The sequence below is a fragment of the Sylvia atricapilla genome, chromosome 3 (assembly GCF_009819655.1).
Source record: "Sylvia atricapilla isolate bSylAtr1 chromosome 3, bSylAtr1.pri, whole genome shotgun sequence".
NCBI classification, from domain to species: domain Eukaryota; kingdom Metazoa; phylum Chordata; class Aves; order Passeriformes; family Sylviidae; genus Sylvia; species Sylvia atricapilla.
Window position 1 is genome coordinate 112,184,604 of NC_089142.1, and position 13,348 is coordinate 112,197,951.

Genomic DNA, 13,348 nt, shown 5'->3' on the forward strand with positions numbered 1-13,348 from the left:
ATATTTCCTGATATACCTTGGATAGCTGGACCAGGAGTCATAATGTGTTGAAGACAACATTAATAAATGTTCCACTGAGCATTTTTTGCATTCATCTGACCAACGATTTCAAAAAACAGCTTGTTTACATAGGTAAAAAGTAAGAATAATTTGTGTAAAATCCCCTAGAGCACTACCTAAGAGTATTGTTTTTCAGCACAAAGGACATTACATATTCCCTGACCTGCAATTTCTTAACATTCATGTACAAATGTTGAACAGCAGATGTGAACGAACACCTGTTTGTAACAAGAAGGGTCTTTACCTCCTTGTTCTGCAGTTTTGCTCCCTGAACACCTGTTTGTCCAGGCGTTTGAATATCTCCTGTTAAATTCAGTGATCCAGGACTCTGTTGCTGCTCTGACCCAGTAATTAGTGAAACCAACAGCCTTATGGACAGCAAATCTGTGAATGAATCCACTGAACAGGTTCACAAAGTAACAACAGTGTTCATCAATTCACAAGCTGACATTTCTTTTGTCCCTTTTGAGAAGTAAATCTTGGAGAGAAAGCCTGTGCTTTTTTACCTCTTGTCATAGAACCTGCAACATCTTGTCTTTGGAAGACAACTGGTTTAAAACTCATGGTTTACAATTAACTTTTAAACATAGCTGCAATGGCAAACCAGAGCAAAGGACAACTGCTCTTGAAACTCTTGTTATGGAAAAAAGGCTACTGACTCCATACCTTCTTGATGATGGTACTGCTCCTGCTGGCCCAGCCCCAGCTCCTCTAGGGCTGCTGATGTCAGGGGAGTGACACTGCACCACTCACCAGCATTCTCCCTTCGAATATGCTGGTGATCCATCATGACTGATAAATCAGCTCTGTTTGCTGCAAGTTTAATATCCTGGAAATGTTACAGCACTGTATCCAGAGGCACCTTCAGAAAGCAGATCCTGATATTGAGATAATGCAGCCATTTCCTGTTCTCCTAAGTGTCCTCGGGAGATACTCTTATTTCAGCACTGGCATTTTGTAAAGTTTAAACAGCTTAGTAGATCACAGCAGTTGTGGTGTACTGACTCTCACTGAACTGCTCTCTAAACTTTCTCACCTCTGGGCTCTTTAAAGCTGACACAGAAGCACTGCTGTCTGTGCTCTCTCTATATGAGGACTTTGTGGCTGACCCTAAAAACAGGCTTACAGCATTTTTTTCACATAATAATATTTCACACATAATGAATTATGGAAAACTATGTAAATGAAACCCAAGGCACAAAATCATCAAACAGGCTGTGTGCAGGGGTATGATTGCTTTTCTGCAATTGTTTATGGATTCAGAGTTCAATCATTCTTAATGGTTTGCATAATCACTAATATGAATCAGGTAGGTTTGGCTGCAAATTAATGTGGTAGGGTTCAGCTGATGAACCTTTTAACTTACTAATTTGAATGTGGGGTTTCTTAGTAACATGGCTCTTCATTGGCAAGTTAGCTGCACCTTTAAAACTACATTAATATCTGGAATCTCCAGCCATTTGTATCGATTTGCTCTGTAATTGCAGCTATACCAGTGCACTGCGGGGTTAGCAGTTAATTCCAGGAGCGAAAAAGCCATTAGTGCTTTGATGTCCCTTCAACGTGTTCCTCTTTCCTTACCCGGTCTCTCTCTTCAGGAAAAGCACATACATTTCCCTCTAATTAGGCTGCAGAATGTACAGAGCAGCACTAGTCCCTCTCAGTCATGCTCACTACCTGCTAACAGTTCCTTTCTGGCCTGCTTTAACCCTGCAAAAAAAAAAATCTCACCGTTGCAGCTCATCAGGCAGTCTCACCATCTGCCTCATGAACAAAAGCCTAAAGTGGAATCCCTCAGATGTAATCCCAGTGTGATAATGGTGTGGGATCCAGCAGATTCCAGACAGCAGAAGGGCATTTTAGTGTTCCTCTTAACAAACAAGCACTCTTCATTTCAGAAAGCCGGGGTTAAAACCAGCTTTTCTATGCAGCATGCATTTCATGTTTAAATAATCACTTATTATCCAGCCTGTAAGTAATGAAGTTTTCCCTACCTTTTAACAATAATGCTGAAAACATCAAATGTTCTTCCTTTCCATAATGCATTTGTTATATTGTGAGCTTTATTAGCATTGAGCCAATAAACAGTCCAATGTGGTGTTTCTGCTTAACAGTCTCACTGAATGACAGTGTTTAACAGATCACCTTCAGCCTAATGTTAACAGCAGCAGGATGTGGGAATTGAACTTCTGTGAAAAAACCTAAATGGTTACTTCAAAATAAGCAAATGCTGTTCATGCAGCTCAAAGTACTTTTGAGCATTTAGCTTCTACAGACTATATGAAAATGCAGTGTGAAAACAAAAGATACGGTTTGAAGACAGCAGCCAAGGAAACATCTGGTACTGTCATCCATGTTTACAGTTTCTGGAAGGATTTTCCTCTTAGAGAAAGGGAGCCTGACTCCCTTCACGTATTCCTTCTGCATATTTGGCAGCCTCATGTTCTATGCCCTGTCAGTACCTGGTGCAGTTGAAACCGTGCTACTTTGTATGATTTTCTTCAGGGCGCCCAGCTCCTGGACAGCAGCACACAGGCCCGCTGAGAACAGCCTGGCATGGATCTCCACAGATCCTTGCATGGATTGCCTGTTCCCTTCCTTGGTGAAAACTGAATCCTACTTGCATTCTGGCACTAGGATAAACATTCCTTTGTGACTACAATTCACCTAAATCCCCTGTGCTTTTCATCCCACACACAAGTACTGCCATAAAACCCACTCTCCCAACTTCTTCACGCCAAAGAGCCCTGATCATGTCTGCTGGGGGCTTCTCCCCTGCCATGGTGCCCAAAACCCCTGTGCAGAGCAAGCAAAATGTCCCATCTGACAAGTCCTTAAAATGCTGGAAACAAAGTTATTGAAACAAAAAAATAACAAAGCGGTTTTGAACTCTGCCTGGATGACTGTGCCTGTGAGGTTTCTCTGCTCATCTCTCATTAAAACACGTCCTTGCCTTTGTGCACTGCTCCCCAGGCCTGACCCTGTGCTGCCGTCACCTCACTGCCACTGTTAGCATCACAGGACTAAAACACAACCAGCATTTTCAGCAGGTTGTGGCTGACAATGAGTCCATTAATACACAATTACAAAATCCCAAGTAAAAGAAGCCACTCACACCTCATTTGCGAAATAAGCTCCTTAAGTATTTTAGAAACTAGTGGGTCAAAATTTATGCATTTACGTTAGATTTGCTTTTCATTAATGCCAAATGAAGCTTACATGAAGCACTTCTATCTCATATTAAAGGCATGATGCCAGTGAGCATGTTTGGTTGCCAAGTATCAGGAGACCCCTTTAATTATCTGTTTTGCACTTAAGGTGCAGCAGAGGGAGATTCCACTACTCCATGGACATGTTCCATAACTTGGCAACTGCCTTGCAGCTGCCTTCAGCTCAGGAGGACACAAAAGGGGGTCACTGGCTGGTTGCATTCCTCCTCTGTGAAGCAGTGTGGAGGAAGGACTGATGACCAGTAAATCTATAAACTTGAAAAGAAAAAAAGATTCATACCTCTCTCCCCACCCCTCTCTTACCTGCTGCTAGGGCAATAATAATGGAAATAATCTGAAGGCCTTCCAGCAAGCGATGGGGGCAGGAGCATGGATGTCATATAGCATAGATGTCATATAGCATGGTATCCCTTCAGGGTACACCACTAGAATTTCCTTTCTTTTTCCTTCAGGAGAAGACTCCCCACAAGAAAGAGTCTTGCTCTTGGGGACTCAAATTCTAGTTGACTTTTTGAGATGTAGCCTGATGGGAATTGAATAAAAATTGCAGAAACTCCTTCCTCAAGTGGATTCCAAATCTAGTGAATAATGCCATCCAACTCACAGGTAATGCATCTTTGGTTCCTACACTTTTTCCTGCACTGGAGAACTGCACTGGCATAGGAGAACTGCACTGTTAGTCTCCTCTGCTCAGGAACACACTGGCTGCAGGCCCAGTGCAAGGAGAGCACCCACTGCATGGCACAAGGCAACTGGGAGGGGGAGCAATGTGTGCCCATTGCTTCACCTCCTCCAAGAGCCCAGGTACTGAGGCAGAGCAGTGACCAATCCTTCCTCTGGTTGTGGGTCAAGTCCTGCAGCTTTTAATCCCACTGAACTCATGCCCAAATCGATGGAACTTTTCTTCAGACAAAAGGAAATGTTGTTTCTCTCATTATTCCCATTAGCCGTTCAGCCACTCCAGGCACACAACTGGAAGGGGTGACTTTGTCAAGTTTGCTGGATCTCAGGGGCCTGTTGTTAAAGCTAATTTGAGAACGGCACTGGCACATTCTGGCCAGGAAATCTGGTACCATGGGGCTAACTTTCAGCTCTTACAGTGAATGCAAATCAGTGAGGAAATTCACTGCTAGGTGTAGTCTCTAATTATTTAAAAGATAATTTGCATGCTACACAGAAATAAATTAGCTCCCAGGTGACTGCTGTTCCACCGTGTCCATTCCTGGAATAAGATGCCATGCTGAGAAATCTAAATGTAGACCAAAAGATTAAAACACTGCACTTTCTTGCCTTGTAGGAACGCTCTTCCCAAAAGAGAAGCATAAAGAAGAGAGGAGGGGAACAGATGTTTCAAACTATCAAGTTTACAAGCTTAACTAGCACATGACATTTTCACAGTCTGTATTTTCTTTTCACTAAGGGTACTTCACATCTTGCCAGTAGACATGGATACAAGTGTAACACGTACTAGTTTAAAAGGAAGGTTATGAAAGCAAAAAAGAGGAACTCAGTCCTAACATCAGGTTTGTGTTCATGTGGGATCCTTACAGACCATATGAACAAGACCCAAAACTGTTGTTCTTTTATCACACATATAAAAACCAGTGAATGCATTTTCTTATTCTGTACCAAAAGCCAACCAGGCATCACTTTTTCTCTACATAAAAGTCTCAGGACAAGTCACAAGACATGCTAAACCATTTCTCAGTGTAATGGTTTTCTAACAAACAGTCTTCTCATGGCTTGGCTTTAACAGTGTCTTGGACACTGCACACACATGTAGGCACATTTTATGTGACACTGTAGTGTGGGGATGTAGATGTGTTGTAGATGTAATATATTATGAGCACACATCATACTGCCAGCCTTCCACCATTGCCCCACGTCCTCCTGAAAGCAGCAAATTCCTGTGCCAGCTTGCTGTGTGCCAGGACTGCTCCAGGCAGTCTACCTGTTACATCTGCTGGAGAATGATCCCTCCTCACAGGATGGACATGTGTAATGGGAACACCAAGCTGGGATGAATGGGAGTTCATGTGTGTGTGCATGTGTAAGTAGCACAAGAACCACATGAGCAAAGATTAAAGAGCAACATATGTTCACTGCTGCAGAGCAACATATGCGATTTCATTCACATGATCAAAGAGCAAGAAGAGAAGGAACAAACCTATCTAAAGATAAGGTAGAAAAAAGACTGAAAACAACTGGAGGCAATAAAACAACCAGATAAGAAAAACCTGGCAACTGTAATTGAGGAATTCTGCCACAGGCTAATGAGAGGTGAGATAAAATTAGGAGGCAAAAGGTCCCAAATAAAATTGTGGAGTCCTTCAGCTACTCAGTGTAATCTCTGTACACAATGGCTTGGTGGGTTCTGTTTCCCCCTCAATGACCTTGGCGTTGTGGTTCCTTCCCCCTCGGCGTCTCCATCGGCTCCAGGTCCATGCCCTCACCTGCCCTTTGCCCCATACCCACACCCTCTACTCAAGGGGAGACGGGAGTGGGCTTCTCCCTCTTGGCTGTCGCCCCTCGCCCTCTCTCTCTTCGCCTTCTCCTCCCTCCCCGGCTCGGGGCGGGGTGTGAAATAAAACGGACTCTGGTGCTTAACAAAGAGACTTGTCTCCTCTGTTTCCCTGCTGGCGGCTGTAACCTCCCGGGACACTATGAACAACACTGTTGCCACACGATGCAACACAACATCATTGTCTAAAGGCTGTAAAAGACAACTCCAAAATTAGTTCATCATCACTAATTAAGGAGAGCTGAAGGGATGTGATGAGGCCCTGATATGTGGTGTTTCTCTGTGCAGCACACCAGTGATCCTTTGGTCGAGGTCAGGAAAATACTGCTACCTGTACTGCAGGCTGAAATCCCAAAGAAGGATGATTTATTCTTCCAGATGCTGCTACTGGTGTGAAACTTGCTGGTGCATCTAACAAGTGTCCCTGATGACACCTCAGCATGGTTCACAGAAAAGATAAGCTCACAATGCGTGCACACACTATAATGCCCCAGAAAGTACTGATGGTACCTTGCAACAACCTGACTAAGGAGTTCTTCCAGTGCTTCAAATTATGATCAGCATGAGCCATGACAAGGAGAGGAAATCACTTGCTTGTCTTAGCCCATCTCTCATGCAGTTGTGTCACTCTCCTTCAGTTCCTCTGTAACACTCACTGACAGTGAGTGACAGTTCAGGTGAACTTCACGTCTGCTGTGCCACATTCCTCTCTTGTAAAACAACCCCAACATTTGCTATAAATTGTAATCAATCCCTGTGGCAACAATAATTCACAAGCATCTTCTGGACCACAGTACAACCTTCACAGCAAACTTTCACACACTCTTACCTAAATAATAGAGTTTAACCTGAAAATGTTACTACGGTTTGTGCCTTTCTTCTAATCACTTGTAAATAGAACAAAATCAAACCTGGAAATGTTTCAGGCACTACTATCAGCTTTGTATTACAATAAAAACTGATTATTTGTTCCTGAGCCTGGCTTTCTGTCTCTACACAGCTGATGTAAGGCAGTACTTCACTACTCCATCTGTGACAGTTTATGTTACAAAGCACCATTCGTGAAGGATTTCTTCAAATGAAAATCAAAAGCAATGAAACATTCTCTCAGAGGAGATAGCACATAACTAGAACTAACCAGGACTTTCATTCTCTCTCACCAGATAAAAATAGGCAAGTTGTTGAGCATGACTATCACCATGAGTTATTTAAAATCTCCCTACAAACCTCTGGCTTAAAATTTTGATTCAAAGCAACAAAAATACTTTTAAAAGTGACTTTTGAACACAAGTCTTCAGTAATAAAGGATTTTTCAGGTTCAGCTTAATGATTAACCTATTGAATACTCTAAACAAAAGTGATAAAGACACTGAAATGCTCAGATGAAAGATAGTCAAGTAAACCATTGTTCTTCCTCTAAGTAAATCTCAGACACACAGCTCTTTCCAGGAAGGTCTTCAGGACCTGAATTTTTACTGACAATTTTGCTAAATAATGGAAAATATTTAGTTTCTGGACCAGCTTTAAAAAAATTTGGCCCCTTTTAAGTCTGTTTTTCTACTTCTTGTTCCAAGGGAAAACAGCCAAAAGACAAAGCATAATAAGATAAACCTTAAATTCTGCCAGAAGGTAGATTTTGTGCACAACAAGCAGCTCCTCTCACCTGTAGAGGTCTGTGAGCTGCCCGGCCCTCCAGCGGTAATACAGGTCATTGAGCACGCGCTCGTGCTGCCCATACAAGCAGATGTAGTTTGAGACAGGGAAGGGTTCCTTGGAAAAGCACGTGATGCTGTCCACCATATTGTATCTGCTGAAATGCATCCTGAAGTAATTCCCGTGACTGACCTCCCCAGTTACAATCTCCGTCCCCTGGAACAGAAAACACCAGGAGAGCTGTGGAGATGGAAGAACACCTGACTCGGCACACGTACAGGGTCAGCAAGGCCCAGCCCAGAGCTCTCATTGCTTCATATGCACAGCTCTTCTATTAAAATCCAGAGACCACTCCTGGCACAGTGGGTCATCAGGCATGTTGCTGTGGCTTGGACACAGATTTTCTGTGTGGTTTGGTTACTGCCCAGACCACTGTGCTGCACCAGCTGGGTGCCACTGCAGACTCCTGGGGGACCCAGGCCCCCCAGCTGCACTGGCAGCATGACACTGGATCCACGGAGACCTGTGACCTTCTGGAGAAGCAGCTGGAGTCAGGATGGATGCCCTGGGGCATCCCAAACAACACTGGATAGCTCTGTTTGGGTAACTCAGTTGAACTCAGCCTCCTTTATGACACATCACACACATGGCATATCATGTTTACCATCAATAAAAGAATACAAAGATTGGATGCTCATGCTCAAACTGTAGCATTTAGCTTCAACTACTTAAATCAATCATAGACAAAAGAGTAAAAATTTTTCAAACCTCACATTGCAGTTGGATGTTCAAATAGCTTGAAGCTATTTTTTCCAGCTGTATTCTGTCACAGTTTTATACATTTCTACAACTTGTTGCTAGGCTACAGGAACCTTTAGTATTTCCACATCTAAGCTAGTACCTTTCACTTGCTTCTCTTACTTCTTTCTTAAAAAATTCTTTTAGGGTTTACCCAAAGTTTCTGGAGCAGCTTTAAAAAATACGGTCCCTTTTCAGGTAATCAGCAGGTATAGAGTGGTAGCAAAAGAATTCTAATCATATTCCAGCAATTTGGAGTAACAAAACCAATTTCTCACTACATGCTACTTTAGATAGCTCATCCTGGATCTGAAAAGCAAGGAAAGCCATGCTTTGATTCCTCTCCCTAAACCATTTTTTTTTTAAAAAAGCTCATTTGTTTCATTGCTGTCCAGGTTTTAAAATAAACACTGAAGTAGCTTTTCAAAAGCTACTGCAAAAACGGGCTGGATGCAGAAATTCCCAAGGAAAAAGGTACAATCTATGTGAAAGAGGATCTTGCCTAGTTGGAAAGTCCTCTCTGGCTTTAAAAGACATTAATCTAGTCCTTTTCTTGCCTCAAGTCAGGTTCTCCAGTAAGAGAAATACCTCCCTGTTTGTATCCTGGGACAATCTCCCATGTAGCCCAGCATGGGAAGTACTTCCCTGTGCCCTGTTTCAAGACAACTCTCACAGCTGCAAGACTTGCTATTTTCTAGCAGCACAGACCATCTCTTCCACAATACTTCCTGTTCTTCTAGAAATCAGCTGAATTTCCCTGCCAGACTGCCATCATCTGTTTGCACTTGCAGCACCATACTGCAGGGAGCAAAGATGCTCATTATGAAGGCTGAAAGCATGAAATGCTGCTAATGCTGTCCTGTGTCCTCTGCATGGAAACCAGGCATCTTTGGAGAAAGCCAAATACCAGGAAATGTGGAAAGGAACACCTGAGAGGTTCAGTTAGTTCTGTGACTGCTCCTGGTTGTGTCTCCAGCTGTATCTGGTATGTATGATGCCTCCAGACCCAGGTACCCTAAACAGGAACAACTTTTCAAACAAACAGGGGAGATGAAAAAAGGAAAGTTCCATTATGTAACTTACATGATTACACAGGTCATGTTCTACATTCAAGGGCAGGGAGATTTCAGGCTTGGAAATGTGCAAGTAGTTATAACCTCCAGGAAGAACACCACCTACCACAAATGAAAATATGAGATTTATTAAGTCATTAACAATGAAGAAAATAATCTATCTGTTTGTCCTCCTTCTGCCATCATCTTTTTCCAGTACATAAGGAGCCTTGAGTGCTGTACTGCCATGAGATGGCACCTGAATTGAGATGCACCTGCCTGTACTGTAGAAGAGGAAAAATACCAGAGAGGGAATGGAAGTGCGACAAAAATCCAGCTGGACATACCTTGAACTTTACACGATCTGTATATGGGGATGAGTCTGTCTGAGCCTTCTGGTGGCTCGGAACTGGGCTGAGGGGTTGGATCAAAGAGACTCAGCATGGAAACAGCAAGCTCAAAGCCAATCTCCTTGGAGTTGAAGTTGCTGTGTGTCAATTCATCCCTAAAGTATCTCCTGGAGAATTTTGTCAGAGGACCTGCAGCCCTGATGCTGGCATCATTGGTGTGGAATTTGGCATCTATGACAACTCTTCCATCAAAAACAAGGCAAGCATCATTGACAGCCTTAAAGGTTTCATAATCCAGTGTCCTGTAGGCAAAGCTAAAAAATGCCTAAAAAGAGATGTAAATAAGTGAAGATAATTGCATATTACTTACTCGTTGATTTCATAAAACACAGACTTTATTCTGAATGCTATTAAAAAAAAATGTGAAATACAGTGTGATTTTAGCAACACTATCACAGCAGAGAGGTCCTTCTGAGCCAGCATTTACAGCTACCAAACTTAAAACTCAGACAGCAGAAAGAAGAATTACTAAACTAGACTCATCTGCTTCTAGTTATTACCTAGTTTAAAAACTCCAACATTTGTTACATGAAACAGCCTGAGTGGCTGTGCATATTTTCTGTGTCAGTTCAAGCATGGAATATAGACCTGAACCTTTTGTGAAGTTTGTTTTCTTTCAAATGCTGATGCCAACCCGAAACCCCAAGGAACAGAAAAGCACAATGCACCTGGAATTCAGCAGGATAATTGTGCACTACAAGTGTTTTCCCAACTGTTGAGCCTGTTTACCAACAAACTGAGTTACTTTGGCTAACTGGCACAAGGACAGTCAATGAATTGGAAAGATCAGAAAAAATTAAACTTGTTCAGAGGAAATATCATCCTCGTTGCAGCTACAGGAGTGGAATTTCAGTCAGTGGAAGCTGCAGAGGCCAAGGATCCTAAATCCATAAATTCCTTCTCTAAGTCTCCAAAAAAAAAAAAAAAAATCAAGTGATAATTCTTTCCTTTTGTCTTCTCATGGCATGGGCACAGTCCCTCTCCTGGGGCACAAGGAAGCAGAGCTCCTCTCCCCCCACAGAAGCTGGGGCAGCACAACCAGCACTAATAAAGCAGGTGGTGCTGGGAGCAGGCAGCAGATGTGGGAGAAACAATAAGCAGCGTCCTCAGAGCTTTCTCTGGCAAAGGACAAACTGAGAGTTGGCAGAACACAGTCCCTGAACAAGTGTAAGACAAGAGTGCCCACTGGACATGGAGGGGTGAAAGGATTAAGAATGACAAGGCTGAGAGATGTTTTGAATAAGACGACAGTCTGCAAAGGGCCCAGATGAAGACTGACTGTCTCATCGCTCCAAGGATTTGTGAAGACCCACATACCTCACACAGAGCTTTTCTCACCATCAGTGCCCTCAGCTTTTAAAACCATCAGACAACATGTTGCTGCCCCTCCAGCAAGAAATATTCCTTTACAGGCTAAAGAAAGACTGGAAGGGTCTCAGATGAGCACATTTTGCCTTGCTGCCTTCATGCTGAACAGCCCAAGCCTTAACTGTGTCAGGCCAAAGCAGCATCTGTAATCTGTCCTTCCCTTAGTGCCAGCTCAGGACAAATCTGTGATGGAGGTAAAGGTGTTACCCAGCTGTATCCTCAAAGAGCTTCCTCGGGGACTAAGGGCAAGTGTCAGAGACTTGAAAAGGCACAGGGAGCTGGAAATTTTAACAATATTGGCATAAGCAGAGAGGCAGCAATGGAGAAGCTCTGGGGTTGTTCACAGATGTTCATAGATCAATCAAGTGATGAACTATGCATAGCTAAGAGAATTTTGACCAACTCAGAGAGCCAAAAAATCAAGGAAGCTCTGCCCATGAGAGCAAGAGGACCACACAGCCTGCCTGACAGGTAGGACAGTGTCACCAGAGAGGAGGACGGCAACCTCCAGGCAGGAGCCACCCATCAGCCCAGGCAGGAGGGAGGGAGGAGGGAGGCTGCTGCTTCAGGGAAGGAAGAGATTTTCTCCTGCTGTTTTTATCTTGCAGGACTCAACAAGTTAAGTCCCCAAGAACTGCCAATCAACAGCTGATACTGGCTGAAATCCCAAAAGGCCCAGAGCTGCTGCAGAGATGATTCCTGCAGAGCCTGGTCTCTCATAAGTGCAGCTGCCTTCCTGGTGGAGCTGCTCTCCAGAGCCTGCTCCTCCTCTGAGTCCAGCCTCCCAGGCAGCTGGAGGCAGATACAGGAGCCTTGCACAGCAGCTGAAGAGGTTTTGGAGAATACAAAGCCCTTGACATCACAAGTAATTGCAGATCTTTCATCTTAGGGGCTGTGAAAGACAGACCTCCACAGGGAAGGACCACAGATGGAGGAGGTATAAGCATGGGTCACGAATGGGCAGAAGAAAGAAACCCCAAGGCAAGGGGCATCTGAACAAAAACTGCCGGCCACACAGACAAGGTGGGGGAGAAAAGAGGGGAGGCTGAAGGGGAGCTGGTCAGTGGATACCAAGTTACAAAAACAAGAACTGCATTGAGACCTTTGTGGAAGGATAAAAGAAGAGAGATTTTAAGGAGAAAGGAGAGAACTTAAAAAGCTATATAGGAGTAGAGAGTGGGAAGAACATCATTACTGATATGAAGACCAAAGTCAAGAGACTGCTATGGATAAAAGAGTCATGTGAGATCTTCACCCCAGTCACAAAGGGCTTAACTATCCCTATGTGAAAAAGAAAAGGGCTGCAGAGCAGGGGGCCAACAGGGACCCCGACACCTTGGGAGCTCTCTGGGAGAGGCACAGGGCTCACCCTCTCCACAGTAACGCCACCAGCTGCACAGAGGAGGGCATGCACAGTGGGGAGTGAGGAGAGGTTTGGTGGCTCCCTGTGGATGCAGGTTTTGAAGTGACTTACTCCTGTGAATTAGCCCAACAAAGGAAAACAGAACTATACTGACCCTTAGGAAAGGCTAGAACCTGCCCCCAGTCTCAGAGCAAACCCACACCTGTGGACATGCCAACAGCTTCCCTAAGATATTGGTACCAGAAGTGAAAAAAACTTGCAATCTAATGTAGAGAGAAAGGAACCTGCTTAAAATATGTTTTCATTAAGTTACATACTATCCCACTGCTTTCGGCTTCTACTATGACATTCAAATGCATATAACTATAGACAGGAGTAACTGCACATTTAAATAAGAAAAGGATTTCTGGAATTACTTTGAAAACTAATTAAGAGTATTTGTCACTCAGCAGTGAACAATTACTTGTGTGTCAGGCGTCTTATGTACATTTTAATCCAAATCAGTATGGCATTACCAATAGTTGGTAAATTTTGTTTGGATTTTTAAAAAAAAACAACCGTTGAGACTAACAAGTGAATGTTCAATCTCCTAGGCACAATGAGAGGAATCTGTGAGGGAGCAGGTAAATTGGATGGCTTTCGTGTTAACAAACCAGCCTGAAGGAAAGGTGCAGTGTGGGGGTGGGCGGAGCCCCGGCTGCTCTGCCCTGGAGGGAGCCAAGCTGAGGAGTCAAGGAAGAATTTCGCAACTTCAGCCAGAGCACCTAAGACAAAGGCAAACCTCCTAGCCACGGCGACCTAGCTGGAGACCCACAAGCCCCCTCGGGATTTTATATAGATCTGTTACAATTGATTGGTTCTGTACCCTTTTCCTCCCACCCTGGTGTCCCATA

At 43.7% G+C, this 13,348-nt stretch overlaps 1 protein-coding gene across 1 annotated transcript in view; it reads right to left on the reverse strand.

Moving 5' to 3' along the window:
• Positions 1-13,348, reverse strand: part of CFAP61 (cilia and flagella associated protein 61) — an 89,753-nt gene that overhangs the window by 14,582 nt on the left and 61,823 nt on the right. The window contains exons 21-23 of the mRNA XM_066316657.1: positions 9,662-9,989; positions 9,346-9,437; positions 7,475-7,680 (exon numbers count right to left, since the gene is read on the reverse strand). Of these exons, the coding sequence (XP_066172754.1) occupies positions 7,475-7,680; positions 9,346-9,437; positions 9,662-9,989 (626 nt within the window). The remainder of the gene's footprint in view (positions 1-7,474; positions 7,681-9,345; positions 9,438-9,661; positions 9,990-13,348) is intronic.